We start from the raw sequence: 11,868 nt of genomic DNA, 5'->3' as shown, positions 1-11,868 counted from the left end.
TGGCATTTTTTTCTGAGCTGAAACAGCATGTTTTTATTATGAACCTGCAAGATCGTCATGACTTGCGTGGAGATAATGTGACCTCATTGGCATGATGCAATATTTTCTCCTGAAAACTGCTCGGTCAGCGCCACATGAATTGTGTATCGAAATCCCATAAAGAGGAGAGGTAAATATAATGTCGTCTGGGGAACATTAATTACCTCCCGACTTCTACTACAAGTAGATAAGTTAATAACGCATGCAGCGTGATTTTGTTATTTCTAAGATGCACATCCAGAATGATTAATCATTATTATGATTATGATAATTATGATTATGTTAACGGGGTCACGTGCGCGTATTTCTATTTGCGTTTCAGACTTCCCTCATTGGACTTGTGAAGTGAAGTTGCTTTTTTCGTTCGAAATGTGCAAAATTGTCGATAGGACTCCTTGTGACTGAAATTGTTCAAACCACACGTAGGTACATCGGTAGTTACTTGATATTCCAATAGCAACAGTTTGTCAAACATTCTATCTTGTTTTAACGGGCAAAAAGCATTCTTCTAGCCTTTCCGACAGTACTTCAGCTAGAACAACCCACTCCTAAATGCTTGTCGTCAGAAGCGACTAACGGGAACGGACTAATTTGGTTGATGCGTCGTGTCGTATCCCAATTACGTAGATCGATGACCATGATGTCAGACCGCCGTCATATAGCTTGACTATTGCTGAGTTCGGCGTTAAACAACAAACAAACAAAACAAATAAGGACGAGCGTTGCAAAATATCAACTTTAAATTCGCCTGAAGCGTCTTTAAAATACAATGTCGTGGCCATGGTACACTCAATTTTATGACATACCATTTGTTAGTTAGTTTGTTTGTTTATTTAGAAATATCCCATATATATGATGAGGGCCTGTTAATAATGAGGTCTGAATGAGATAATCCAGTTATTGAAATACTGCCTTCTTGTTATGATAGTTGAAGGCTGGATCGCCATTCCTGTTGTCAACAGGCTTATGTGGTCTTACTTTGGACGTTGCCTGGTTGTAGTTGCGATGTCGATGAGAGAGACAACAGTAAGGACGAGATAAAGAGGTACCACGACACAGCACAACATTCTGGACACGATAACGGGGTACCATGACACACCACAACATTCAGGGCATGATGACGGGGTACCATGACACACCACAATATTCAGGACACAGTGACGGGGTACCATGACACATCACAATATTCAGGACACAGTGACGGGGTACCATGACACACCACAATATTCAGGACACAGTGACGGGGTACCATGACACATCACAACATTCAGGACACAGTGACGGGGTACCATGACACAACACAATATTCAGGACACAGTGACGGGGTACCATGACACATCACAACATTCAGGACACAGTGACGGGGTACCATGACACAACACAACATTCAGAACACAGTGACGGGGTACCATGACACACCACAACATTCAGGACACAGTGACGGGGTACCATGACACACCACAATATTCAGGACACAGTGACGGGGTACCATGACACACCACAACATTCAGGACACAGTGACGGGGTACCATGACACAACACAACATTCAGGACACAGTGACGGGGTACCATGACACAACACAACATTCAGGACACAGTGACGGGGTACCATGACACACCACAATATTCAGGACACAGTGACGGGGTACCATGACACACCACAACATTCAGGACACAGTGACGGGGTACCATGACACAACACAACATTCAGGACACAGTGACGGGGTACCATGACAAAGCACAACATTCAGGACACAGTGACGGGGTACCATGACAAAGCACAACATTCAGGACACGATGACGGGGGACTGTGACACGCCTCAACATATATGATATATCTATTTGTTTGTGTTTTGAATTTATTCTACATTTTCACGTACATGTGTTTGTTGTTGAAATGAGTCAGTACTTCTATAACGCCGCTAATAGCAGCCTCACAGTGTGTAGAAAAGTTCAGTTCAGTTTCACCACGTCCTGTGGCATATTCAGCTTCCCTATCTTACAGCCGACACACAGGATCACCACACCGTCGCTGTAACAGATGAATATGAGTGGTCAAGCCGACGTGATTCACACACACACACACACTTGCTTGCTGGAATTGAGCAATAAACGGAGTCGCTGGGCGCTGGAACACTGTTCACAAACATCGCAGATGTACAACGCAATAACAAGCTCGAGCATTCTGATTGGATGAAAAATAGAAGCCCCCATGATGACTGGCGATACGCATTTGTCGCACGTTGTTTGAATGACTGATACATGCTAGCCTTCCGTCCTTGAATGTATGAGGACCAGAAGTCGTTACAGGAAACTGACACTTATCATGTGTATGAATACAGCTGGGGGAATACTACAAGGAAGTCGATGGGCCCAACGGTAGGTGAGATTGTCGCTTTCCAAACACTGTCCTCCTCTTTGCAGAATTATGCAAAATATTTTCTTCTTTTATGGTTTTATTTACATAACGATATATCTAACATCGCCATAACGTGGTGGCACGTGGTCCCGTACACAGCGAACAGGTCATAAAACTTGACTCCTGAGAGTTGCTAGGGCTTCGGCCCTGCCCCACACTGAAACACTTGTAAAGTACATGAGATTGTAATGTTGATGTTAGCCTTCTAGCGCCTTACGGGCAGCTTTTTCTTGTATACTCTCCAGGGAGCTGAGAATAAAAATCGAGTGCTCACTGATCCATTGACCGGGATACTAAACGTGTAGCGCTTTGAGCATGAACTGCTACACGGAGGCTAGCGCATTATAAGTGCACATTATTATTATTATAATTATTATTTATATTATTATTATTGTTGTTGTTGTTGTCGTCGTCGTCGTCGTTGTTGTTGATGATATTATTATTATTATAATTAGTAGTAGTAGTAGTAGTACTAGTAGTAGTAGTATCGATCGTGGAATGTGCTATTTGTACTCTTTCACATGGTCGATGAACAATTTCCTATGATGAATGTACAATGTCATATGATCAATGTACAATCCCTATATGGCCTATGTACAATTTCATATGATCGTTGTACATTTTCAAATGACCGAGGATCAACACCATTGTGGAATGTCACACGCTCTTGTCACTATGTTGTGGAATGTCACATACATGTTGATTTTGTTAAAGTCATAGTCAAATTCGCATTGTCGTTGCACAATATAAAACGAGTATTGCACTGTGACATGTGCTTGATGTACAGGCATTCTTTAGTGGAATTTAATGTTACCTTTGCAAGATGACATATGGCGGTTGTACTATGTCATGATGTCTTTCGACAACGTTCAAGGCCTTTGAAAATGTCATTAGGCCAGTGTATAATCTTCATATAGTTATAAAGTCATTGACAGTATCACAAACATATTCACACCACTGTGTCCGCGCTACAGCAGTCACAAAAGTGTCTGAGGCGGGTGCCGGTGCCTCCGGCCTATCTCTGGACAAAGGAATGGGTCAACTGCAGTCTACCCCAAAGGAATGAGCAATCCTTTAAAGTTTCATAACCACATGTTAGCACCATACTGCAGTCCAACAAAACGGCCGCAATATTGCTCTTCCTCGTTTAAACGTAAATATGTCCCTTTAGGAGTGAGTGAGTGAGTGAGTTGGGTTTAACGCCGCTTTTAACATTATTCCTGTTATATCGCGGCGTAAATATGTCCCTTAACATAAGGGTGCAGGCAATTAGGTGGAAGAGCCCGTCAGGGTGATTTTCAATTCACGCCACTGGTCATTGCGGATTTGATTTTTTAAATCCAGCTCCAATACAACATAGGATGAAGCTTAAGTTCGGCACCTTAGAAAAGAAATTAACTGGCAAATGTTTTAAACAAGGTTAGACTGCACTCGCTTTAAAGTCTAGACTGTAAGGACACACTACTTGTAACAGTGTAAGTAATTTAATTAACCGTTTTATTTACGTCCTTTGAATATATAATTAAGTCCCTTATGCGGTTTTATGAGCCACATTGTATTGTGAATGTTGTTTTTCGTATGACGTAGATAGTGTATGATAATTAAGCTAGGGCATGTTTCTTGTGTTGTTAAATAATACTCCGAACGGCTGGTCTTTGAGGGTATTGGTCAGCAGTCAAATTCAAATTAAAGATCCTTGCATCTGCACGACTACATAATATAACACCTGGATAAAGATATAATATATACTATGTCACATACTTTACTCATGTTTAAATATTAGACAAACGCTTCGTGAAAACCTGTAAAATCAACCTATATACAAATATTATCCTTAGCAAGTGTTGTCACATGTCCCAAACATGCAATCGCTGAAATGAACCAAGTTTAGTTCACATTCGTATGTACATACCTGATAATGTCCTTTAAAATATAAGGGGCGGTCGGGGTAGCCAAGTTGTTAAAGCGTTCGCTCGTCACGCCGAAGACCCGGGTTCGATTCCCGACATGGGTACAATGTGTTAAGCCCATTTCTGGTGTCCCCCGCCGTGGTATTGCTGGAATATTGATAAAAGCGTCGTAAAACCATACTCACTCACTCACTCACTCACTTTGAAATATAAGAGGGCTGCGCAGAAACATATGGTAGTGGGTCCGAAATCCAGTTCGCCCCGATTATGTTTCTAGGTTTATCTCGTGCTCGTGGGTTTCACCAAAGTGGTAAACATCTGAGACCTATCATGGGCCTAAATTAAGCTGACACGCCGTGATTTAACTTTTCCGCCCAGTGCAATCGGCACATAACCGAGACTGGGTTATTCTCTGGAGCTGACGGTTTCTATTTACTGCCATTTTATGTCATGAGTTTAGGTATAACGGACATTGAAATGTAGTCAGTTGTACTTCGATGTTCACCCATTCAATCAGACGTTAAATACATTCCCTGAAAATTTCAGGAATTATATATATTCCCTGGTTATGCATATTCCTTGATTAAACATATTCCCTGATTATACATATTCACTGGTTATACATTTTTCTTGATTATACATATTCCTCGGTTATACATATTCCTTAATCATACATATTCCCTGGTTATACATATTCCTTGATTATACATATTCCCTGGTTATACATATTCCTTGATTATACATATCCCTGGTTACACATTTTTCTTGATTATACATATTCCCCGGTTATACATGTTTCCTGATTAAACATATTCCTTGATTATACATATTCCCTGGTTATACATATTCCTTGATTATACATATTCCCTGGTTATGCATGTTCCTTGATTATACATATTCCCTGGTTATACATATTTCTTGATTATACATTTTCTTCGGTTATACATATTCCTTAATCATACATGTTCCCTGGTTATACATATTCCTTGATTATACATATTCCCTGGTTATACATATTCCTTGATTAAACATATTCCCTGGTTATACATATTCCTTGATTATAGATATTCCCTTGATATACATATTTCTTGATTATACATATCCCTGGTTACACATATTTCTTGATTATACATATTCCCCGGTTATACATATTTCTTGATTATACATATTCCCCGGTTATACATATTTCTTGATTATACATATTCTCTGGTAATACATATTTCTTGATTATACATATTCTCTGGTTATACATACCCTCATTATAAACATTCCTTCATTATACAAATTCGATGGTTATATATGTTCCCCGTTTATACATTTTGTTAAATTAAGTATTGACATACCATTATAAATATTATTAATCTTTATTGATTAATCATGTCCTATGATAACAGTAACGTGTGTCTTAATTGTGTTTTGAGGACTCGTCACTAGTGTGTTGAACATTTCATTCTAGTCTCTGAATCACTGGGTCAGCAGGGGTGACCTTTTTGTATAAGGAAATAAGACGAAACAACCCCATTGTTCTTTAAGTATTGGATCACACACCACATGTGTTGAAAAACACTAAAAAAAACTAACATTCTGGAACATTAGATTTAGAGGTTCGACGTGTATTTTTCGAACGGCACCAGACTAGATTTTATGCAAGAGCAGATATATAGTCCAGGTCTGAATTCAAATATTTATTTTTTGACAAAGAAATGAACAGTACAACGAAAACAGTATTATGAAACGAATAAGATAAGATGATTGGCTACGACAAGGATATAATACCCATCCTTAAGTAGGCGTTAAACTCGTTTCTGACTGGATACCATCAATATACGTCGGACCAAATGCAACCTATAAATCATACAGGATTCCGGAGATCCGTGTTGGTCAGTGTGAAGAACATCTATTTGTGTGTCGTGTTTTATTGTGTACGAATGGGTTAACGAGTGTAATGTCAATATATAAGGTGTTTATATATATAAGTATAATAAGTATAAGTATAATATATAAGTTATTTATTTGTCCCATTGCAATTTCCGTGAATGGACCAGTCGCTAATAGGTAATATGTATTATTTATGGTATTTTGGGTTGGTTTCTCGGCAGGATAAAGTCAACGGATAAAAACGGTACCCAGTGAGTGTCTTCACGGATAAATATGTAAATGTAAAAGGTGAGGTTGGAACTTCTGTCAGTGTGAACAAAGCAGCGGGGGATCCGGGATTTTGAAAAAAGTGGAGGTGCACATAATACCCACCTCTGTGCACACACATATGTACACACAGACACACACGCTCTCGCACGCAAACACAGACACGCACGCACGCACGCACGCACACACACACATACATCCCCTCTGGATCCGCCAGTGCAAACAGATATGGCGTCTCCTTTGCCTATTGGCGATCGAGTCACAATTGATATTCGGGGATCTGGACATGTTACTGGGATAGTTATTATCATCATTAGGGGGCACGGGTGGCCCAGCCGCCTAAGGCGCCGCGATTCGCTTGAAGAGTTGCGTCCATTGGGCATGCCAGAAACCTAGGATTGTGGGTTCGAATCCCGGTTCGACCCGATTATGTTTCTAGGTTTGTCAGCACCATACCCGTTCTCGTGGGTTTCACCGAAGTGGTAAACGTCTGAGACCTGCATCACTTCGGGCTTTCCTCCCACAATAGGCTGACACGCCGCGATATAACTGGAATAATGTTAAAAGCCGCGTTAAATCCAACTCACTCACTATTATCATCATTAGAACAATAGTCAAAGATGCCGAAAATCAATGTCTACCAGGGACGTACCTTAGGCCTTTAACAAGCATTGGCAACATTGGATGATTGGGGAAGCCATTGAACGGGGACGCAAGCGGGATCACTTTCCATATCCGTGCTGATAGAAAACTGCGCCTTGGGGCGTCCTCCCGAATTAAATAACGTCGGATTTGGCCGAAATATATCCGAAATTCCTTCGTTTCTTTTTGTCGCAGTTTGGGACATCTGACTGCATTTCGTAACGTTATGATAATGTAATGGCAAGCAGACGAAACAAACGTGAGATATCATAGACTAGAGTAGCTTCCCTTTGATAAAAGGCAATTTCTCTGGCGGGCGAACGGATGGGTAGTTACCTTCCCAAAACACACTGGCGTCATAACCTTTATGTACATATGGAAGCTGTATGAAGGAAATCATTCCATTATTTTATAACGGAAACATCATCACTTTTCTTCCATACTTCGTGTAGTTGTTTTGAAAACAAGGAGTTTGATTTTTCATACTTAGCATTTCAGTTCAATGAGAAAGTGTTAGTTTAAATTAACTGAATCACTTAGCCTTTTATTTGTGTGTCTGTGGGTTTAGTTGTTTGCACCTAGGAAAATTCCAGCTATATGACGACAGACTGTAAATAATGTTTTGTGACTGCCATTGATATACTCCAACAACTTTCATGGTTATCTTATATTTTCAGATATTTCCCCAAAAGAGGTGTAAGCAACAGTGAGATCGGAGCCATCGGAACGTGAAAGAACACATTGTCAGCGATGTCGATCCATTCCTTCCATTTGCTCTTCATTGTTTTAGTGACGCATACAACCAGTGGATATCCGAACAGTAGTATCCCTTTGGAGTGGTCAAACATTTGTCAATCCGCCATTAACCTTTCAAACGTAGTCATTTCCTGTCACGTGGGTGTTGACGATACATGGGATTTAGATCACTTCCGGAACTGGTCAGCCCTATTGGATAATGACACCCTTGTGTCTCTGGATGTTATGTGTGAAACTGGAGCCAGTGCCTGTCTCCCCTGGCCGTACCGAGCCAGACATCTGGACACTTTGAAGATCAGGAATTGCATCAACACGTGCTTCTTCTCGAACTTCCACCGACGGGAAGTGCTGGATATCCCTGACTCCCTGAGGGTGTTTGAAGGATATGGTGTGACTGAACAGTTTAACGTTATGGATATGTTGTCTGTCGACCTGAAGAGTCTCCCTCCTGCATTGGAGTGTGGACCGATGTCCTTAGAGGTATTCATCTACAGGAACACCAAGGCTGACATAATTTACCCCAAAAGTTTTGTGCCGAAAGGGGAAGACGAGGTTACTAACAATTTCGTACAAACAGCGCGGGATATAAACAAACTTAAACACGTGTGTAACTATAGAAATATGAAGGTCTATGACGCGAGTCAGAGACAAGACTCATCGTCTGCAGGTATATACGCCACTTTCATCAACTCTCGCTTCCCCAACCTGACAACACTAAACTACTCTTCCACGGAGATACAGGCGTTCCCTTCTATTTTATTATCATGGAAAGGACGCATTGAAAAACTACAAATTTTGGATCTGTCCCATAATAACATCTCCCGTTTTGACCTCAGAGGGGGTGTTCAAAGTTTTGACGCACCAATCAGAGTTATCAACTTAACGTACAACTCCATTCAAACAATAAAAGAGGCCGAGATCGGATCGTTTCAGTCTTCCGTTGCACAAGTTGTGGACGTGAGACAAAATCCCCTGAGATGCGACTGCGCTATGGCCGACTTCAGTAACTTTCTCAGAAGACATCCGACGCCAGAAGATGCAGGTCTGAGTCTTGACTACGAATATCTTTGGGATCTCACGTGCGTTGATCCAGTCAGTAAAAGAGGAAAACAAATTAGTCAATTCTCAAGGAAAGCGCTTTGCAACCTTGATGTCGTGGATGTGGCGTCCTACCAAGCCTTCGTCGCTGTTTTAGCTGTTGTTGTTGTCATTTTGGTCGCTTCACTCTTATTAAGCATCCTTTACAGAGAGAACGTTAAATTGCTCATCTCCCGAAGCTGCCGAATCCTGTGTGGCCGGTCCCCCATCAACGAACAAAACATCAATGATGGACGACACAAAGACGAATCCTCAAAATCTACCCAGGAGAAACTCTAGAAAATATCGATATATTTTGAGTGAGTGAGTTAGTATGGTTTTACTCCGCTTAATGCAATATTCCAGCAATATAACGCAGGGGACACCGGAAAATGGGCTTCACACATTGAACCCATGTGGAGAAATCAAACCCGGGTCTTCGGCATGACGAGCCAATGCTTTAACCACGCGCCCAATATATGTTCAATGCTTATAGGTGTAAGCACACATCTACTATTCACTGGAATAGTTGAAACTATTTGTAAGCTTGTATATTCACTGTTGTAACAAGAGGAAATATTCAGTTAAAACACACACTGTTAGCTCCTGAGACTTAAACTGCCGGGGAAAAGCAAGTATACACTTGAAAATGGATTGTTTAAAGAATGACAAATGTTTTGAAACATTACTAGGCCTAAGACAGTCTCCGAATTACTGCAAACCTACGGTCCAAAACACAACAATGATACCATTAAGCTTATCAAATGCATCGGCGTCGAATAACCATTTCTCTTTTATTTCATCTTAGCCAACATCAAACATATGCATGGTGTATACTTCCTTTTGTCAGGCAGTTTTGTTCAGACTTATTATAGGATATGTCAGGTATGAAAAACAGCTGTACATTTTCTGTGTTTTATATTTTATGTGACATTTAATTGGTGTTTTGTTGGGTGTGGGAAGGGGTGTGGGGTGTGGCAGGAATGTGTTGCTATAATTCTCTCTGAATTAACTTCGTCTCCTGAAATGGCTTTCACATACTGTTGGGGCCCAAATATTGGGGTCTTCTCTTTCTTAGCAAATTGGGAAATCTAAATTCTAAAATCGATCCTATCAAGTCACGGATATTTTCTTAGTTCATTAGATATTCACATCCATCAAAAAAGAAACTATCCGAATCGTTTAATCCGATATATAATATGATCTGCCTATTCGCTCAATTTATTTTAACTTTTCTTATCGTCATTTGTCTGAACAGTTTTCAGCTTCACTTTCAGCGTTAATCGAGAGTGTTCGGGAATGCGCTAATCTACCTACACCAAATGGTTAACACAATACAAATTATTTTAACTCTTCGTATCGTTATCGCTTATCTACCGACACCACGTGAGCTAAGAACACGATGCACTGTACATATCCAGGCATGGCAATGAACCAAGGCTCTCTCTCCCTCTCTCTCTCTCTCTCTCTCTCTCTCTCTCTCTCTCTCTCTCTCTCTCTCTCTCTCTCTCTCTCTACACGTAAACACAACATTGTCAAGAGATACTGAAAAGAAATTAATACTTATTCAGTGACGGGCGGTGTTTCTAGGCCTTATAAAACATCGTGTAGACGTTATCTAATAGTCCAACTGAAATAAGAAATGAATTGCTGCTGTGCAATACTAACTGCCGTGTCATATCCGTATACATATAGGGAAACCTACTGACGGTGTTAACAGTTTTGAATCAAATATAACAATTAATAGTATTTAACTTTATTAGATAAGGATTTTAACCACATATTTTAGTCACACGCATTTTCTTACTTCTCTATATTTCTAACGTACAGCCACGTGCAAGTTATGCCCCCATGAAAAACATGAACTCACACGGGGTAACAATGCAGCGACATCATAGATGACGGAATGTAATACATGTTTGCGTTAAGCAATACAGGATCGATTTTAAATCGGGAATAAATACATTTTGTATGATATAACGACGTGTGACTATTAGTCCATGAGTCTCGGCTGAATTGTTCACGACAGTACCCAGTGCCCAGCGCAAAGAATGTCATGCCTACAGAGATCCTTAAGTAAAGGTCATCTGTATTCTGCATCTCAAGTCATCATGCCCCAGTTCTTGGCGTTGTGAGCTTTACATTAACTTTGTTTCATTATTTATTATTTCCGTTTTATACAAAGACATATTGTCTTTTTCCGAACGCAGGATCTGCCCCGACAATGCTACAATCAATTAACCGTGGACTGATGTTGGCATGCAATGCAATGCATAACAATGTTATTTTTAAACAGTTTAGAGTGCACGAGAGGCCCAGTCGTCAAAGGCGCTACGATTCGTTGTGAAGAGTTGCGTCCCTTAGGCGTGCAGAAACCTAAGATGATGGGTTCGAGTTCTCTCTCTCTCTCTCTCTCTCTCTCTCTCTCTCTCTCTCTCTCTCTCTCTCTCTCTCTCTCTCTCTCTCTCTCTCTCTCTCTCTCATCTCACCTACGTTTTTTCTCACACACCACTCCATCTCACCATTCCATCTCACACACGGGTAAACCCTATATCCATCTACCCTGTCGTCAAACTTCAGTACAATTATTCATATACCACTTCATTTTACAAGCAGGTCCAGTCTGCATCCCTGTCTTCACAATTCCTTGCTGTTATTCAATGAATAAAAGCGACAAAACACTTTCCATAATAATAAGGACTCTCAGCCAAAAATCCATTGTACGATTCCGTATCTTGAGCTTGTTTTTATGAATCACCATTTAAATAGTGATGATACCAGGCGTTCGCGAAAAGGTGAGCATAATAAATTATCCTGCCCAACCGGTAGCACCCATCATAAACACACCCAAAGGCAAGTCAATTGTTCACCTGAAAAACA

The 11,868-nt window shown here is 40.6% G+C and overlaps 1 protein-coding gene across 2 annotated transcripts; it reads left to right on the top strand.

The window, feature by feature from the left end:
* The first annotated feature begins 2,294 nt into the window (after positions 1-2,294).
* Positions 2,295-10,504, top strand: LOC139454145 (uncharacterized). 2 transcript variants are annotated; one of them, XM_071235673.1, is made up of 2 exons: positions 2,295-2,418; positions 7,833-10,504. In XM_071235673.1, exon 2 carries the CDS (start codon positions 7,906-7,908, stop codon positions 9,286-9,288), a length of 1,383 nt encoding a protein of 460 aa, XP_071091774.1. In that variant the 5' UTR covers positions 2,295-2,418; positions 7,833-7,905; the 3' UTR covers positions 9,289-10,504. The 2 variants fall into 2 exon arrangements, with proteins under 2 accessions (XP_071091774.1, XP_071091773.1); XM_071235672.1 differs by having other exon boundaries at positions 2,295-2,422.
* Positions 10,505-11,868: the final 1,364 nt, after the last annotated feature.

Source organism: Haliotis cracherodii, unplaced genomic scaffold, assembly GCF_022045235.1.
Source record: "Haliotis cracherodii isolate W230 unplaced genomic scaffold, xgHalCrac1.p SCAF_10, whole genome shotgun sequence".
NCBI classification, from domain to species: Eukaryota; Metazoa; Mollusca; class Gastropoda; order Lepetellida; family Haliotidae; genus Haliotis; species Haliotis cracherodii.
The sequence above is the reverse complement of the archived record's forward strand: the minus strand, read 5'-3'. Positions and strand labels throughout refer to the sequence as shown.